We start from the raw sequence: 19,282 nt of genomic DNA, 5'->3' as shown, positions 1-19,282 counted from the left end.
CCATGCCATTAGACTACCAAGGTACCACTACTGTATTATTAGATAGATTCCTGTTCAATGTGGGCCAGGCATCTGCACTAAAAAAAATATCTAAGTGTAAATTATATTCCTGTCATGCTTTGTTCCTCTGGTTTTTGCCGTATAATATATAATATTCACCGTTAAGGCGGCAACTGTTACTGTAAATCGGGAAGACCATCTCAAAGAAAATCCATTTTATTCCCCCTTTTAATGTAGGAAAATCCCGTGGATTAACTTCTATGCTCAAGTCCAGCATGATAAAGAACAGGAAATGATTGGTTCTGTCAGCCAAAGTGAAAATGCCCCCAAGATCACTCTGAGTGAATTCACGGACCCTGAAGAACTCATGGACAAAGAGCTGGACACACGGGTTATAGGTAAACAGCCTGACTGCTCATTCAATGACATCTCAACAATTCATGCTCATTAAGAGCACTCTCTCGCCCTTGTTCTCTGCCATGAGTAAATGCATGTTGCTGACATTCAACTAAGTTTTGCTCAGAGCTGATTCACGGACATCAATGAGCTGTAGAACTTTAGTTATATGCAGCACCCATTAGCTGTCTCTGCATTAGAAGGAGTCATGAGAAATATGTTAGATCATGGCTGAATATTAGAATGTTAATTCTTTCTGGAGATTTTAGTGGCTCAGCTCTTTGCAGATGCATAGACGTTGGCAGGCTAATTTCTGTAACTGATGCATAGGGCAAATGAGGAAGGATGAGATGGTACATGAAGTCAGAATACCCTAGGGTAGCAGAGTTTGGAGCGGCAAATGGGAACAGACGGGGGGGGGGGATGAACAAAAGAAGAGGAAATGCTTCCATCTTATCTTCTCTACTGCTGTCTGGCGATAGTACAATTCTTGTGTTACATGAGGTGCCTAAAAAAATTAAGCAGCAGTCTAATCAAAAGAGCACTATTAAGTGGTGTTGCATGCTCCTTGAGGTCCACTCCAAGGCCACCAAGCACAGAGTGTTAGTGCTTTGTGGAACTTTCTACTGGAATCAGACAGTCAATGGTGTTAAATTTTAGATGCCTCATAAAGATTTTTTTCCTTCCAACATTTTTTTTCTGGTGTAACTCCATTGTGTGTACCATTGATCACTTTGAATTAACTTGTAAACTTAATTGTTTACTGTGCACATTACTTTGACATTTTTGGGGGGTGTTAATTGGGATTTTGCTGGAAGGAAGAGAAAGCCCCTCAATTATACACCATGGCAAAGAAGGAAAATCTATGCCACAACCAATATCCAAATTTGGTGACCTCCATTAATTATTCTATTCTCTTTTTTTCTTAGGGAGCATCTCAACGATCTCCAACAGTGAAAGCACAAAGGAAATACCCAACTGCACTAGTGTTTAATACCAGGAATACCACTTTGACTACAAAATTTCTGAGTTTTTATTTTTAATTATTATTATTATTATTGTTATTATTATTACAAAGGAAATTCTATGTCATTATGATGACTATTATTATTATTAGGGAGGGAGGGGCGCAGAATGTGGTTTTATTATTTTTTTGTGTTATTTTGTTTTCTGGGGCCACATTCATAAATTCAGTTTTTGGAAAAATGTATAATAGAAGAAGGAAAAAATACAAGACTTAATGGAACCCAGAAATAATAGGATCCTGAACTTAATTTTTTGGGCACATTTTCTATTTCCCCTTTCAGAAAGTAATTGGGCTACTCTGCCAGTGGCAGTCTCAGAAGGTTATTTAATTGTTCATACCAGATTTGATCCTGTAGAATGAATGCAGGGCTCTCCTCTCACTTGACACCCTGTTGGATTCAATAAACTGAGTATATATATTATATATATACATATATATATATATATATATATATATATATATATATATATATATAATATCCTGTATATCTTTTAAAATGGGGAACAATAAAGCCTTCTGAAGTTGACTGCTTAGATTCTCATGAGGGTGGGCAGGCTGCACAAAATGACGGCTGGCACATCTAACCAAGTTAATGAATGAGGCCCTTGCTGGTGCATGTTGATACTGTTGGTATTAAGGAAACCGATGGCATACTGTAGATAATTACCATGTAAATACCTTTTTATTTCTTGATAAATAATTTAATGTTTAGTAAAAAGATAAATTTAAAATGAATAAACCACACTCACCCACACACCTTCACACCCACATGAGAAGTTCACTGGGGATCTGCGGCGAGCAGCTGTGTCACATGGGAGATCTGGACGCGTATCAGTTGCCTGTCATATTTAACTCTTTCCTCTTTGTGTTCAGTTGACACTGGTAGGGACCTGCATCAAGAAGGCAATATATCTGGGTTGTGAACACTTCAAGATGCAATACCATCAAGATATTGGTTCTTCCTAAGAAGCAGGGGTGTGGGGCTTGCAATGAGTCTAGCAGGGAAGCTTAGAAACACTATGCTGAGTCCATTATATTCCCAGTCTATTTAACAGGTTGTGCAAGAAAATATGCTTCAGTTTGAGAAGATCAAGTAATTCTGGCATCAATGTTGGGTTGCATTCAATGTTGGATAGTATCCAAGATTTATGCTTCTGCTCTACCCACCTTTTCTCCCCCTGCACACCTGCTAAATCTGTTTTGGATTTCCCCTCAACCCACCAGAGCAGATTTGGGGTGGGCACAGGGGATGTGTGGGAGAAGAGAGGGGATAAATGTCTGCTGGACAAGCATAAATCTGTGCACTGCTGAAATCAGTGCAAAGTATTTTTAACCTTTGTTTTTGCTCCTGTTACAGTCCTGTTTGATTTTTAATCCTCTAGCCTCCCCAGAATTTCTCCTGACTAGTCTTAGTTACTAGTGGCATGCATTTAGAATCATAGAATCATAGAATCATAGAGTTGGAAGAGACCACAAGGGCCATCCAGTCCAACCCCCTGCCAAGCAGGAAACACCATCAAAGCATTCTTGACATATGGCTGTCAAGCCTCTGCTTAAAGACCTCCAAAGAAGGAGACTCCACCACACTTCTTGGTAGCAAATTCCACTGCCGAACAGCTCTTACTGTCAGGAAGTTCTTCCTAATGTTTAGGTGGAATCTTCTTTCTTGAAGTTTGAATCCATTGCTCCGTGTCCGCTTCTCTGGAGCAGCAGAAAACAACCTTTCTCCCTCCTCCATATGACATCCTTTCATATATTTGAACATGGCTATCATATCACCCCTTAACCTTCTCTTCTCCAGGCTAAACATACCCAGCTCCCTAAGCCGTTCCTCATAAGGCATCGTTTCCAGGCCTTTGACCATTTTGGTTGCCCTCTTCTGGACACGTTCCAGCTTGTCAGTATCCTTCTTGAACTGTGGTGCCCAGAACTGGACACAGTACTCCAGGTGAGGTCTGACCAGAGCACACAGTCCAGTATCTGATTCGGCAAATGATGGTGGTGGAGATGATAGCTCTCTGTGTTGGTTGTGTCTAGTATTTTTAGTTCTTAGCAGCTATCCAGTGAAATGCATATGAGATCAGAAACACCAGCTTTTGAAAACTACCATGGCGTATTATTATCCTTACAACTGCAAAACATCTGAATAGCCTTGAGAAGTAATGGGGCAATATCACTTGGATTTACAGGTGGTGGACTTTTTCATTGCAGTAAAGTAAATGGCAGTTGTATTCCTGGTGAAGCAGATTTTGATGATATTAATGGTGCTATTAATGATATTAATTATGATTGGTTACTTAGCTAATCTGAAATCATGTCTGTGCTGTAAAAAGTCCATACAATGGATGAACCATTCAGAAGAGGGAAAATGTAAACCAGCCATGAAGATTTTCATCATATCTGTAAAGGAACCATTTCTCCCAACTTCCCTTCAGACTCCTTCCAAAGCAGCTTTACTTAAAAGCCATGTGCCCCTCTGGGGCTCCACAACTATAGAGCACTACACTGAAAGAAAAATAGCTCAGCAATTTGGTTTTAGGTAGAAAACACAACTGAAGGAAGTGTTCAATAGAATAAAGGTGTAATCACTGTGGCTTCCTCAACCTCTTACCCCATAACATTCAAACCATCACCCATGGAAGGGGGAAAAAAATCTTTAAAAGTAAAACCTTATCATAAAACAAAGAAGTTCTTGATAGAATCAGATGCTGAAAATATAAGCAATTAATATGGCCATTGTTCCTGTGTCCTTGGTAGCAATATAACAGCCAGGAGATCAACAGTTGAAGTTTATATTGGCTTGAAGATACACATATTAATTTCTGCCAGATGTTAAAAACTCTGGAAAACTTGCTAAGAAAAAAGGGGTGGCAACATTATTTAATGGTAAGGGTTTTATAAGATTTTGGAGATAAAGACTCAGCATGAAACACACATGGGTGTAATCCTATACATACTTATCTGGGAGGAAGTTCTGTTGAACTCAGTAGGGCTTATTTTAATAGAGATGCTTAGAGTTATTGTTTTGCTTTCTTCCTCCATTAGATGAGCTTGAAAACGTCCTAGGCGGGTAATGTATTTCTGCAAATATATCTACTCTCATTGTCATTTCAGGCCCAGAATGTTTCCACACATTCCAGGGACTCTGAAGCCTAAACATATCCTCTTAATTGGACAGCAGATTTATTTCCATGGGGTGCTGAGTCTTAAAATCAGTCGTATCCTGGAGTCATATTCTTAAGCTCATCAATTTAATTAAATGGGACAGCCCTTATTCATTTTAAATGAGCTCCCTATCATTCAATTTGTTCTACATTCTGGAACAGGATCTCACAAACCACCTTTCCAGGATGTGTTGAAAAAATCTGTGATACCTATAGGCAGCTAGTTTATGGTTTATCCAAAACAATAGCCATAATAGGGATTGGAAAGAGTGCTACTATGATGGTGTTTTGAAATGCATGCTCGGCAAGATCTTGCATTATGTGACACCACTGGTGGCAGTGCTTCACTGCTGGCAGGGGCAATGGGGCAGGTGGGGCCCCCCAAGTTTCTACCACCTGAAACAGCGGTCTCACCTGCCTCATGGCTGGGTTCAGCTCTGCCCTGTTATCTATTGTTTATTGGCTTTGACACTTTTGCAATGGAATAACCCATCCTCCTGCTTCCCAATTATATAGTTGCTGAATCCCTTCCCCACTTCCTGCTTCAGTCCCTGAAGTGTGCTAAGTTCTGTGTCCAAACAATTCTCTGTTGCGGCTTACACCAAAACTGATTTACCTATTCTGGAAATATAAAGATAGTGCAATGCTGTGCATTTTAATCAGCCCATTGATTTCAGTGAAGCTTACTCCCAGGTAAATAGGTATAGAGATTCCAGCCAAAGAAAAAGAAGATAGGTTGCTGTAGGGCGGAGAGAGATAAATCAGCCTATGATTTTGGGTGTCAAATGGTTAGCCGTCTGAGGAGACAGAAGGCTATGCTCTCTAGCTGGCATTTACTAAGTCATGATACTTTAATCCCCCTTCCTTGTTTGGACGAGGTGTTGCATGACATCTTGTCTTCCAGTCCTAAAGACCCCCCCCCCATCTGTGTGGCCTGAGTTTGACTCAAGTGCTGCGTCCACTATGTGTTGTGCCAGCCCAAGCAACTCTGCCTAATCCTGCACCAATCAGGATGCCAGGGGAAATATTAACCCAACTCATCAACCTCTCATGGAGTCTTTCACCAAATACAACTTGGCCAGAATGACAGAATGGAAATCCAAATCTCTCTGTTGTTGTTGGAAGCTGCCAAACTGGCACAGTTCCCTACCCTCCTTTCATTTCAAGATTTAAATGAGACAGACAATTGCAATACTTATTTTAAATGAAGTAAGACAAATGCATGAGTCATATATATATACATAAATACATATATATACTGTTATTGGTTTTATTGTTCCATTTGAATATTTCTACTGTAAAAAAAGGCAGTGGTTTTGAAATTGTTGAAAATAAATGTATTTTTGTACATCAGAGCTGCCAGTTTGCATTCTTTTGGTGGCTTCTGGTTGGTGGGGGTGCTTCATCTTGCCTCTGCATATAGGTTCCAGTGCTACATAACATATGCATCACCCAGCAGTGGTAGGACAGTGGAGCAGGAGTCCATGGGCCCCACTCAGTAGAATGAACAGGGGGGAATCCAAATGCAGCACAACTGGCTTGCCACATTTTGAAGTAAGTTAAGGAATACATATCACCACCCCAAAACAGGGTGATGCAACAAGTGGCCCTCAAGGCTTTTTTTTTTTTTTGCAAACCTCAGCAACATTTGGTCCCCCCCCCCCCCGCTGCCTTCCTAAAGCCTGGAAAGTGAGGTTGCTGGACTTTGGGAAGGAGACATGAGGGCTCTGACAGGGTCCTAAAGGAACAAGCAGGCTTGTTCTAAACTTGTCTCTAAGCCTTACATCTGGATCAAGCCACTGTTCTGTCTGTAACCAGGCTACATGGTGATGACACTGTAGCTAGGATGAAGAAACATAGCTGCCAAGTCTCCCATTTTTCGCGGGAAACCCCCAGATTTTAATCCATTTCCCGCTGTTATCCCAAATAGAAAAATATCCCGGAAATCCCCCTGATTTCCTAACTGCCAGGGAGGCTCTATTTCGGGTGCTGCTCTGCCCATGTCTGGGTACCGGAAATCGGGCAGCGCCGACACCAGAAGTTGCTTCTACACATGTCCAGACATGCATAGAAGCTGCTGATCCTGCATTTTTCAACGGGAGACTTGGCAGCTATGTGAAGAAAGGCCAATGTGAAACCAAAACTAATATTATTACACACCCTGCCTAGAGGCTAATGAGAGTTGTTGGGAGACTCCTACAAAGGTAAAGGTAAAGGACTCCTGACAGTTAAGTCCAGTCGCAGATGACTCTGGGCTTGCAGCGCTCATCTCGCTCTATAGGCCGAGGAGCTGGTGTTTGTCCACAGACAGTTTTTCCGGGTCATGTGCCCAGCATGACGAAGCCACTTCTGGCGAAACCAGAGCAGCTCATTCATAGGTGGGATTCACTCCACTCATGGATTTCTGGATCAAGCTCAATGGGTATTTCCATGTTTCTTAATATTTTGGACTCAAACAATGCAATTGCTGTGAATGACTTTCTGCAACAAATTACTTTGGCCCAAACTAAGGGTGATAATATTTAATATATAATATTAAATACATGTAATATGTAATATTTGAAATGTAGTAGAAGGGGTTTGCTACCTTGAAAGCAGGTGTGCACTTGTGCAGCAAATTTGGGTGCAAACCCCTTTCCCCAAACTTAAACTGATACCTGCACTGTTCATCTTGCAATTCTTAACAGAACCTGCCTGTCACACACACTTTAAACTCAATCTAAGGGATATCAGGTTATGTTTCAAAGACTGTAAGTTATAAAACAATCAAGAGAAACAGTAAAACAATTACTATCAGCTGGTTCTGAAACTCAAGACATGAAACAGGAATTATATACATGCTATCACCTCTCTCATTCTGTTTTTCTTGGCATTCTCCCCAATGCAGTAGTACAGTTATTAAGCACTATCAAAGCACCATTGCCCCACTGACATATTATTGTAATACATCAACTGAATGCTACTCTTTCCTCATGTGTCTTGGTACTACATCACCGGACTGATGGCTGACAGAAACACAAAGTACAGGTGCAGCTCTGTTTAGTGTACCTCCCTGCAGCACTGCTTTTCCATAAATAGGGGGGGGGGTCATTTTAGGAGGAAGGCAGAGAGGTGGCAACAATAAAAACCCATAACCCTATATGTGGCATTGTGGCAATAGAGACCCTAACACTCAATTTGTACCAGAGCAGAGACCCAACCTTAGTTCAAGAAACAGTGCTCTTCAACTTCACTTGCACATGACCCATCAGTCTTCTAATTCATGTGCACATACGACGATGTGTTTGTGTGCATGTGCGTTCATTGTGCACACACATGCATGCGCACGTGCACACATACTTCAGCTACATAATTGGTGAGAATGATGTAGGGAGTGTCTACATTATTCACCATATAGGATACAGCAGTGCCTAGTGTAATGCAAACAACTGCAACATCCTCTAAGTTCATAGGCTTTGGTTCATAGGCTTTGACAATCCTGCAGGGAGTACCGGTAATCATTGACACAGGTTAGAAAATGAGATACGCCAATAATTTGGAGTTTCAAATTCTGGTTGAAATGATCATGTATAGTGAAGTGATCCCCACCTCCAATTATTTTTTTATTTTTTTTTTGACTAACAAGCAAAGAGAGATGGAATCCCTCCTTTTAGCTGTGAACTCCGTGGGGCTGTGGTGGAAGCAGGAGTACCTTACTCAGCATCATGAAAGCAGGCAGTTGCAAACTGGATATATGCTGTCTCTGGCATCTCCAGCATGACCCTTTGCCATGTTATCAAGGAGCTCAGCCATACTGCCATTTTAGATATGCCCCAGCATCTTGACTCCAGGACTGCTTTGATTGATTTTCTCCACTGAACTCCAGGACTTGGATTCTATGTGGGCATCTGAGATGCAAGGGAGATTGAGATGAAAGGGAGCAGAAGCTGGGAGGCCATTTTTGCTGATATCACCTGCAGTCAATGTTTTTCATGCTGCCTTGGAAGGTCCTCCAACCTTCTGGGACAGATTTGGGTAGGAGTGCAGGGAGAAAGGTTAATTAGGGGATGCCGTGTCCACTGCTTCCACCACTGGAGCATCCCACAACTGGAACTCTGGCTCAGGGAATGTTTCTGCCACTAGTTATGATCCCAGCCAATATATTTTTCTCAGTAAAAATTCAGAGAGCAAGCTGGTTTCTGTTTGAAAGCTGAGGTATGAAAACTCTTTCTGAAGTATCCCTCTGTGTATTGTAGTCTACACTTCAGTTTGACAGGCCATCATAAGCTTTGATGGGACAAACTTGGGGGCGTCGGAGAGAATGTAGCCAGGCAACAAATAACTTGCTTCTGAGTATCAGCTTTCTCTTAAGAACTAACCTCAGTGGGTTAAGTAACGCTTCTACTAAGATGGCCTAAAAGGATACCACACTACTTTCCTTTGCAGTTAGAGCACACATAATGTTAACCTCGTGGCTTTTGAAGTCAAGACACTTGTTACTAGCTCCAGGACAAATGAGGAGTTGCTATTGATACAGAAATCAAATGTTTGCCAGAAACAGCAAGTGTTCCTCTTTTTGTATCCAGTACCAGTATGAACAAAAATGTAAGGGATGTTCAATATGAATAAAGGCAACAGAGCTGTCTAAGTATTCCAGCTGCTGGGGACTGCAAAGCAAAGAAGTCACAGGAAGCTTTAGCTACCTCATTGGAAAGCAAAAGTGAAACCAAACACAGCCATCCCAGGATCCAGAGTTTCTGGAAATCTATGAAAAGCTATAATACTTTAATGGACGGCCCAATTAGCATTAAAGTTTAATAGTAAACATGAGGCTGTGTGTGGCATTTTTTGGCCAGCTGACTAGAATAAATTAAGGATTCGCTGGCCCTATTTTAACTTTATTTAATACTCAGCTTGGGCAACTCTGCTTTGGGGGTGATTTCATTTTTATTTCTGAGCCACCTTTCTATCACAATGATATGTGAGGCAATTTACAGTATGCTCAAACTCAGGATGAAAGGGAGAAATGTGCTAAGAGGAAGGCATGCTTGGCAAACCCTCACCATGATCAACTCCCACCCAGAAACCTATGTCCCCATTGTGGAAGGATGTGTGGATCCAGAATTGGCCTCCACAGTCTCTTACGAACCCACTGTTAAAACTGTGTTTATTGAAGACAATCTTACTCGGTTACAAGTGATCACCAAAGAAGAATAAAGAACAGTACAATAAAAGAAAAATCTACAAAGGGAGAGGAGACAGGACATCCTGTGATTAATTTCTATATTGCTCTTTGCACAAGCTGCAGGACAGTTTGCAATGAAGTCAAATAAGACAAAACGAGAATTTATAATCCATGAAATATCATGATCCTTAAAATGCAGAACACAGCAACTCATAACTGTTGTTCACTAAATAGGAATTTACTAATAGCAACAGCAATAGCAGCAACCAATCTACCTTGTTTGTTCAGGTATTATCAACAGGTAAAAGTCTTCAGTTGCACCAAAATCTGGTAAGAATAAAATGGTAACATCATCTTTCCTACAACTAAAAAAGATCATCTATGGATGTGAGTTCCACCAGTGTACTGCTCCTGATGGAGCCCTGCCTAACGGATCTTAAGGTTTAACTTCCCTCAGAAGTGTCTTGAAAAGCCAATTCTGGCAGACTGTGAGGTAGGTTGGGAGTCATATGAGCCTAAGCCATTTCGGAACTTAGAGGCCAAAGTCAACACTTCTGGATGTTTAATGGCAAGCATCACAGTGATGTCACATGGTCCTCCAAGCAGCAGTGGCATTCTTCATTAGCTGCAGGTTCAAAACATTTTTTAAAAGAAAGATCAATGTAGAACATGTTGGGGAGTCACCTGATTTCCTCATATGTTGAAAGAATGGGTCACAGGAAAGCCATGTGACTCCCACCAGCCATGACTTCAGGGTGCATCACCAGGGGCTCTGTGGATGAATGTGTGTCAAGCTTCATACACTTGCCAAACATGTATCCAGGGGTGAGGGGCACAGCTAGCTGTGCAGCCCTGCAACTTCTGTCACAATCCACCTATAACTCACACCTACAACCCAACATTAACTCATTTTGAACAAATTCCATTGGGATCTGTGCAACCGTACAAATATTCTCCCTTTTGAGGTGGTGGAGGAAGGTAAGACATCCCCTTGAAGGATTATACCTGGCATTATTGAGGAGATTATTATTTCACAAACTGGTTAGTTGAAGTGCTAGGCAGGAATCCAGAAACTCTGGTTAATTTCCCCACCAATAAAATACTTGGGTTGCGGACAGTGATTGTTATTAAATACAATTTAAAAACTCACTTATGATGATAAACTGTTATTATTTCATTGCTTAATGAATCTATTGCTCAGCTTGAGAGCAAGGTGCTTACTTGGCTAAAAAACTAAATAAAAACCCTCTAACCAATTGATTGCCCTGGAATGAAGCATTGCAATTTGAAATGTGTCCTCATCTGTTTTGATCATTGCCTGTTTTGAAATTTAGCAACATGGTCGTCTCATGTTTATGCTAGTAGGTTTTGTCTCCTAAATTGAAACACACAAATGGAAACAAACACAACCCCCCCCTTGAGATTAAAGTGATCCCCATTCTGTCTTTAATAAATTTTAAGGCTCATATGATTTCTTAGCCAGGGTTCTGTGTCCCCCACCCCCACATATCCTGTTTTCTGTAGAAGTTATTATACAGGGCAGACTAAATAAGCTTATTCTTCCTCACCTGCTTATTTTTCAGCTCAAAATAGTTCTGTACAACTTGCTTTTTCATGTAGAGAGGAATCCTGTACTGCCCCTCCATCCTACTCCAGTGGATGAAAAAGACCAGGAATATACAGATTTCCTAGAGATAGGTATCGAGCAGGCTTTCTCTGTCAATTTTTGTGTGTTTTTTTTACTCCTCATTTTTCAAATATGAAGTTGTGTTCTCCACATTTCCACATCAGTTTGCATGTTTTTAAAGACCTCATGGAAATTCACCAGCATTATTGTGTCAATTTGTCCTAATATCCAAATGTCTGTGTGCAAATTTGCCAAAAATACATATTTTTTGCAAAGCAATTTTCCTTAATAAAATTCATTTTTGTATGCTATTTTTCACTAATGCAGGCATTCTAATGCACATTTTACTACAATATGCACATTATTGTACATGTTACTTGGCTGGATAATTGCTGCATTGGAAAGTTCAGAAAAGTGAAAATTTTGAAGGAGGGTTGTATTTCCGTTCTTGAATTGTTTCCAAAACAGTGAAGTAGGGACATTCACCTCTAAATGTGAACTGAACTGAATTTCTCCCCCATTCCTGTGTCTGCTCCATGTGCAGGGAGAGAACATAGAATTTAGTACCACAGTGCTTGAAATGAAGCAGGAGACTAGGGCTACACACACACACCATTATGACATACCCTCCAACATTTCTCAGATGAAAATAGGAACATTCTTGCAATTAGAGACTGTGGAATAGAGGTTTTGATACTTTAGGGCAGAGGGGTAGAAGCTCTGGCCTGTGGGCCAACCTTGGCTTACGAGGGGGCTGCACTTTAGCCTGTGAGGCCATTTTCCCCAAACCACATCACCCGTCCATCAACTGACATCCCTGGTGGTGCCAGCCAATGAGCAGGTTGACAGGGTTGAACCCCACATCTTCTGCATCATCCTGCTCCGAGCAGGATCTAGTTCCAACCTTAAACCTGGTTCTTATGGGCAGCAATGCTGGGCATATTGCCATCTCTGGCAATAAAGTAGTCATCTTCTCTCCTCTCTCCCCTTCCCTCTCTTCTCTCCCTTCCCTGCCATGAGGAGCCATGGTGGCTTAAGGGTTTTCATGAAGGTCCTGGCAGTCTCGTGGCAACTGAAGACTATGTTATGATCCCACTTTCAACAGTTATGGCTCCCCCCAAAGAATTCTGGGAGCTGTAGTTGCCTAGAGGATTAACAGTCAATCCCTCTTCACAGGGAACACTGCAAATTGTAGCTCTGGGTGGGAAATAGGGGCCTCCTAATTCTTTGGGGGAAGCTATGACTGTTGAAAGTGGTAACACAGTGCTTTGAATGTATGTGGATTAACTTTTTTTCAAGTGGACCTACGATCCATTCCACTTCTTTTCAGACATAATTGAGTCCACGGCAGCCTAACCACGACCCCTTTCCCTTCCCATTTTCAGTACTGATATAACATCTAATTTGACCCTTGGTCTCATTTCTGGAGCTGCTAGTCTCCCCCTTGGTGTGCCTGAACCTTTTAACACAAACAGGTGGGGAGAAATTAATCAATCTCTGTCAATTTGCGCAGCTTCACTCCACATGGTTCCAGTTTTCAGCCTGTCAAATTCATCTCCTTGGCAAACATGGGGAAAGTAACTGCTTTTGTGCTATATGGTTCATTGTGTTGTGCTCCATGAACTGACTAGTTTTCGTTATGCTTTGTGGTTCCTAATTAGAGATATTTGTGGGGCTTAGGAAGGCTAGACAAAGTGAAGGTGAGATAAAGTGCTGTCCCTTTAAGTGCTAAATGACCCCTCAACCATTTCAGAAGGCTGTCTAAATGTAAAAAGAAGAGTAAATGCAGAACTAGTCTTGCCAATTCATCTGGCTTGATAAATGCTGTCATTCAACCCTCATTTCTGTCAACATTTTTACATGAAAAATATTTATCTTTAGCCTCTTCTTAAAAAACAAAACAAAAATCAAGTAAACCGCATTCTTTCACAAGCAAAGGGGGAAGCCTCACTTCTTGAAATAATTTCGTTTCCAAATAAAGCTCAAAATGTGGTAGGTGTCAGATTTCCCATGTGGGAAAGGAGTTACCATACTTTTCCGTCTATAAGACACCCCCATGAATAAGATGCCCCCTATTTTGGGGGACTCAAATTTAAGAAAATGGGGGGAGATGGCACAGGGGGGGTTACCCAGGGTTGCTGAGCTTTTTTAGGGGGGGGGTTCCTAAAATCACTCGCCCGCAGGTGTCGCAAAATCAGCCTCCTGTCTGTCCCATCACCGGCAGAAGCTGCCAATCGCCCGGACCCAACTGCTGGAGCGTCAGCCAATCAACACCACCCATTGATGCAGCAACCAATAGCATGCACAATGGCTGCTGACAGCCGTAGCAACAACCAATCGAACATCCACCCTATGCACTACCCATGTATAAGATGACTCCCACTTTTTAGCATGATTTTTAGAGAAAAAACATAGTCTTACACATGGGAAAGTATGATAATTCGGCAAATATAATGGCAATCAGAACACAGGAACGTAATATGAGCCTGCTGGATCAGGCTAGTGGCCCATCTAGTCCAGCATCCCATTCTCACAGTGGTCAACCAGGTGCCTGTGGGAAGCCTGCAAGCTGGATGTGAGCACAACAGCTATGCCTGCCTATGTTGCCCAACAAATGGAATTCAAAGGCCCTAAAGCCTCTGACAGTTGAGGTAGAACATAGCCAGTCTAGGTAGCATGTTCTCTGATTGGCTGTGTGGTTCTGGGGGAGCTTTTTTCTCTATATGTTTGTTGAATGTCTCACCGCTATGTACAAGGTCTGAACCAAAAAAAAGACAAAACCTGTCTTTTCCTTTCTCTTTAAATTATGCACCGTTTTAGTTCAGTTTGATAATTAAAGCGTTATTGGGATTCTTTGATATCAACTCTGTCCATGTTATTTAAGTGACTTCATGGCTGGGGCAGGAAGGACTACACTTTTCCACCCCATCCACTGCAATCTCAATTAACGTAGACTACTCAGCACCTGTTATCAAAAAAGGAAAATCCAGAGATGTAGTTGTTCTCTATGAAAGTGATACACCATTTAACTTTGTACCTTTCCCATAGATCTCCCCAAACCTGGGACTGTCACTAGTTATCAGTGTGTGAATGTTTTGTAATATGGATATGAAATGGATCTTGGCATATGCATCCCAAAGAAACATTATTTCACACACAAATTCAGGAATGGCTTCATTTCCTCCTCCTCATCATCATCATCAGTGTGTGTGTAACCACTAACATGTTTTTGATGTAATACAGTTTTAAGCATTTTAAAAACTATTATGAGGAAAAGGTATTGTGGGTGCATACTTACGTGCTGGGTTTATTCTTTTAGGAAGCAAATCTCTCCTTTTTTTAGAGTGTTCATTCTCCATATTTCCTTTTTAAAGCATTGGGGGGGGGGGGAATCTGTAGAAGAGGACAAGAATTAAAATGAAAAAGGATCTAGAATCATTTTGACTGAGAGGAAAGAAATATTTGTACATTATTCATCGCATTCTGGGTTATTCATCAAAAGTTTCATTCTTCAGCTAAAGCATTTTCCTTATCTTAAAGCCACTGACATGAATACATATCACCCAGGTTGAAAAGATTGAATTACATTTCTCTAGCTGTGGCTAAAATTCATGGCAGCTCAAAGCCCGGGTTGGTCCCTAGGTGTGCCAAGCTAACAAATTTTATGACCTCCCCCCACACTTTCCCAGAGAACAACGCTAACAGGGTTTGTCTCTTCATTGTGCTACGGAGATGATTGAAAATGTGCTGCTATATAGCTTGATAAAAGACCTTTGCTATATAAAAAAGAGAGTAACTTTGTCATTTTAGAGTATTACCCGTGGGATTTCAGAGCACTAGGCAGTCAGCAGTCTTTTTCTCCTGGCCCCAAACAAGAAGGCGTTTCCATAGCTGAGTCCCTTGCATAAGTGAAAGAGAGTCCATTCTGATATATACCTGTGCTTCTTGTAACAAACTGAAGTCCTTCTCTCTCTCCCCCCCCTCTGTGCACGTGTGTCTTTCTCTCTCTTGGCATGCTACCCCCTACCCCACCCTCTTCAGTGCATCACCATTTGTTGCTCCTACAGCCCACCACATCTGGCTGTTGGGCTGGAAAGAGAACCAGCATTCCCTCCATGGGCCACTCTTGACAGGTGAGTAGGGCCACCTAAGGGCCAATCACCTGGCTGGAAGCACACTGAAAGTGCCCTACACATTTCCACCCCTGCTTTGATTTGATGCAAGCCCCTGTTGAGGCAGGAATCAACTCCGCTCGGAAGCTCCAATCAGGAGCTCCCAAGCGGAGGCTATTCTTGTGGGCCTTGCTTTGGGCACCAAATCTAAAAGGCACCAAATGCAAATCCTGCTTGCAAAGGAACAATCAGGAATGCAGGCCAAGGCTCCTGATTGTTCCTTTGCAGTCACAGATTAAACTGCCCCACAGCTAATGCTGTATGATATCAGGTATGGGACTTGGGGGGGGGGGGGGAATAGCATTACAGGCTGATGATATACATGCCGTAGTCAGAAGTAAGGCCTACTTTATTTAGAAGGGCTTGTAATGAAGTAAGTGAGGCCTGGAGGGTGGCAACATGATAACAGGCCTTTTCTGCAGTGGCTCCTCATTTGCAGAATGCTCTCCCTAGGGAGGCTCACCTGGAGCCTTCATTACATATGTTTAAGCTCCAAGCAAGAATGTTTTTCTTCAACCAGGCATTTGGAACATTCTATGGCATTTTAAATGTGTTTGGCGGTGGGGGGGGGTGGCGATTCTTGGTTTGTTTTTTGTTTTATTATACATTTTGTATTCTCATATTGCATTTTTCTGTTGTGAACCATCCAGGGATCTTCAGAAGAAGGGTGGTATACAAATTTACTGCTGCTGCTACTACTACTACTAATAATAATAATGGAAAGAAACAGTCAAGACTTGGTCGTTGTATAGTCCAGAAAGTGTAGTGATAGGCCCAACACTTCTTCTACAGTCCTACGCCCAATATAGTAGCATGCTTGTATACAATAAACAACTGTATGGCCTGTACTACATTGTCTTCATTGGGAGAGGGATGTAAAATCTGAAGCATGATTCTATTTGTTGAAGAGCTAATGGGACTACCAAAACTCAGACAGTGGTACCTCGCAAGACGAATGCCTCGCAAGACGAAATTACCGCCATTAGTTTTCTATGGCCGCGCTTCGCAAGACAAAGTTTTTTGGCGGATTTTTTTTTTTTGCTGTGACAAACTGCGCTTTGCAAGACGAAATTACCACAAGACGAAGCAACTCGCAGAACAAATTACTTTCGTCTTGTGAGGCGCCACTGTCGTTTTATCCTGTAGGCCTGAGATTAATGTTTCTCTCTCTCTCTCTCTCTCTCTCTCTCTCTCTCTCTCTCTCTCTCTGTGTGTGTGTGTGTGTGTGTGTGTAACTGTAATCCTATACCAGGCATCCCCAAACTGAGGCCCTCCAGATGTTTTGGCCTAACAGGACCAGTGGTCGGGGAAGATGGGAAATGTAGTCCAAAACATCTGGAGAGCCGAAGTTTGGGGATGCCTGTCCTATACCTTACACTCCCTATCTTCTCATCCCACACAGAGATTAACTGATAGATGCCCAACCCAGGAAAAGGCTATAGCTCAATGGCAGAGAAGATGCAGAAGGCCTCAGGCTCAATCATTGGCATCTCCAGTTAGTGCCAGGGGTAGTGGGAACTCTGCCTGAAACTCAGGAGGGTTGCTGACAGGCTGGGTAGACAATACCAATCTGATTGGACAATGGACTGACTCAGTATAAGACAGATTTCTATGTTCTTGTTTGACTTCAGAACACTACACAATTTGATATGAGGCTTTGGGCAATTTCCTTCTCTTTCTTTTAGTGCATTTTTCATTCAGTTACTCTGACTGTGGATAAAACAGCAAATAGGCCACCTTTCTGTCAGTGGCAACCCATCCTAGTTTTCTAAAACTATAAATCTGTGTTTGCATTTTTTTTCCTGTTAGGAGAAAAATGTGTATAAAATATTTGTGAAGTTTTTTTTTTCTCCCCAGCTCCCAGAATATAAAAGTTTAAAGGATGAATATTATTATTTTTATTTCAATTTCACTTAAACCAAGTGCTATGAGGCAATTTTGCTCACATATTGCTTTTCCCAGCGGCTTCATTAATAACCCTCCGTAAGAGCTTTTGTGTCACCAGCTTAAGAGCAGCCACCTGGGTCACACATCACTCTAGCTTTCACTCAATAGTAAGAGGAATGTTTGATGATCATGGCTGAGTTGTCCATCAATCTTTAGCAACATGCAAGTGATGAGAAAACGGGCAGCTGAAATTTTTTACAAAGGCTGAGCTATGACATGTCAAGGACAACAGGCACTTGATGAAGACAAGGAGAACCTTGGAAAATGAGAATAAAGCAAAAACCCAAACAAAACACGCTGGTTTCGGCTATCTTGTCTCAAAATAAGTAAAAATGACAAATATTTTAATACTGGAAAATATTCCTAGTTTGCAAGATTTCAGATTTGTAACACATCAAACCTGTTTACTGTAAGAAGTAAAAAACACACGTATAATTGCAAAAAGTTGGATTAAGTTTGAGGAGACAGACTTGGTGAATGAAATAATGAAAGCTGCATTCCTAAATTGAACTAACTCTTCTTGGCATCACTAAACTCTGCTAATATGAAGTAGGTAGAAGCATCTGGAGTTTCCAAGCATAGAAATAATGTACCACACCCACCTTTTGATGGAGTTCCAGGACGATAGCCAGATACAAAAGAAGAGAGAGGTCTTACACCTTCAATGGTTGTGTAGAAGAGTGAATTTCAGCAGGTGTTGCTTGTCAGGTAACTAGAGGGGAGAGCCAGGTGGTGTCATTAGGGATAAGCAAATCTGTCAGCTTCTCTTAGTTTCTCATTTGTCCAGTTTTCAGTTCCATTCTGCACATTACCACACCAGTGTGCTTAAAAAAAAATCCCTATGAAAATTCACCAGCATATGCTCCTGTTTATATGCAATGTTTCGTAACGTAACAGATTTCTGCAAAGCAAATCCCCCCAGATAATGCATTTTTGTATTTTGTGTTCACTAATACCTTTAGGCAGACTGTACCCTAGCATGAGCATTTTATACCTATTGCTAGGCTGCAGTACTACATTGCAAAATTCTGAGAAATGAGAATGTCAAAGAATGGTAGTATTTTGGTTCATGTATTGTTTTGGAAAAGGCAAAGCAATTCAGTTACCTTTAAATGTGAAATTAACTGTATTTTGCTTGAGAGAGCAGCATGCAAGACACACCTGCTTAAGTTGCTGCTTCTAAATAATTATTAAAGGTACAGGAGCCCTGGGTTGTTGCTTTTTTTTTTGCACCTACTTTAATCACATGGAGAATTTGGGAACAGGACTGGTCTGCACACCTCCAGCCTACTACACACTTTTTGCCCTTGCACGTTCAGGCTAAAGAGGGCTACAGACTGGCATGGCTGAAGAAGTAATGAATATCTTACAAGATCAGTAACACACTTATTGACAGATGAAATGAAAACAGTCATTACTGCAAGAAATTCAAATCTTTGAGTCAAATGTTCAAAATGTATTTCACTGGATCCTTCTGAATGAACTCTTCTGAACATTAACCATTTTCTGAACTCTTCTGAACATTAACCATCTTCACAATGGAAGTTTTTTTGCCCCAATATTCTTGATGTAGATTTTGGATACAGCTGAGACCAGATTTGGCTACTACTCTTAGCTTTTTAGCATTTTATATTTTCCTGCTCATTTCCTATGCAAACTTCAAGATCCATCTTCAAATACCATGCACTCTTTTTTATTTTCCTTGCAGAAGCCATAAACATCAGACATTGGGTTGAAGTCTGATGTTCTTTTGACCATTCTACTAAAAACTCATAACTCTGGCAG

General features: G+C 41.4%; 1 protein-coding gene across 1 annotated transcript in view; it reads left to right on the top strand.

Annotated features, from left to right (window-relative positions):
- The window catches only part of SORCS3 (sortilin related VPS10 domain containing receptor 3), a 415,691-nt gene extending 413,817 nt beyond the window's left edge, over window positions 1-1,874 (top strand). Inside the window, exons 26-27 of the mRNA XM_035133724.3 lie at window positions 238-398; window positions 1,326-1,874. Of these exons, the coding sequence (XP_034989615.3) occupies window positions 238-398; window positions 1,326-1,390 (226 nt within the window). The 3' untranslated portion in view covers window positions 1,391-1,874. The remainder of the gene's footprint in view (window positions 1-237; window positions 399-1,325) is intronic.
- The last annotated feature ends 17,408 nt before the right edge of the window (window positions 1,875-19,282 follow it).

Source organism: Zootoca vivipara, chromosome 5 (assembly GCF_965207765.1).
Source record: "Zootoca vivipara chromosome 5, rZooViv2.hap1.1, whole genome shotgun sequence".
Lineage (NCBI taxonomy): Eukaryota > Metazoa > Chordata > Lepidosauria > Squamata > Lacertidae > Zootoca > Zootoca vivipara.
Note: the sequence above shows the minus strand (reverse complement) of the source record. Positions and strands in the feature narration are given on the sequence as shown.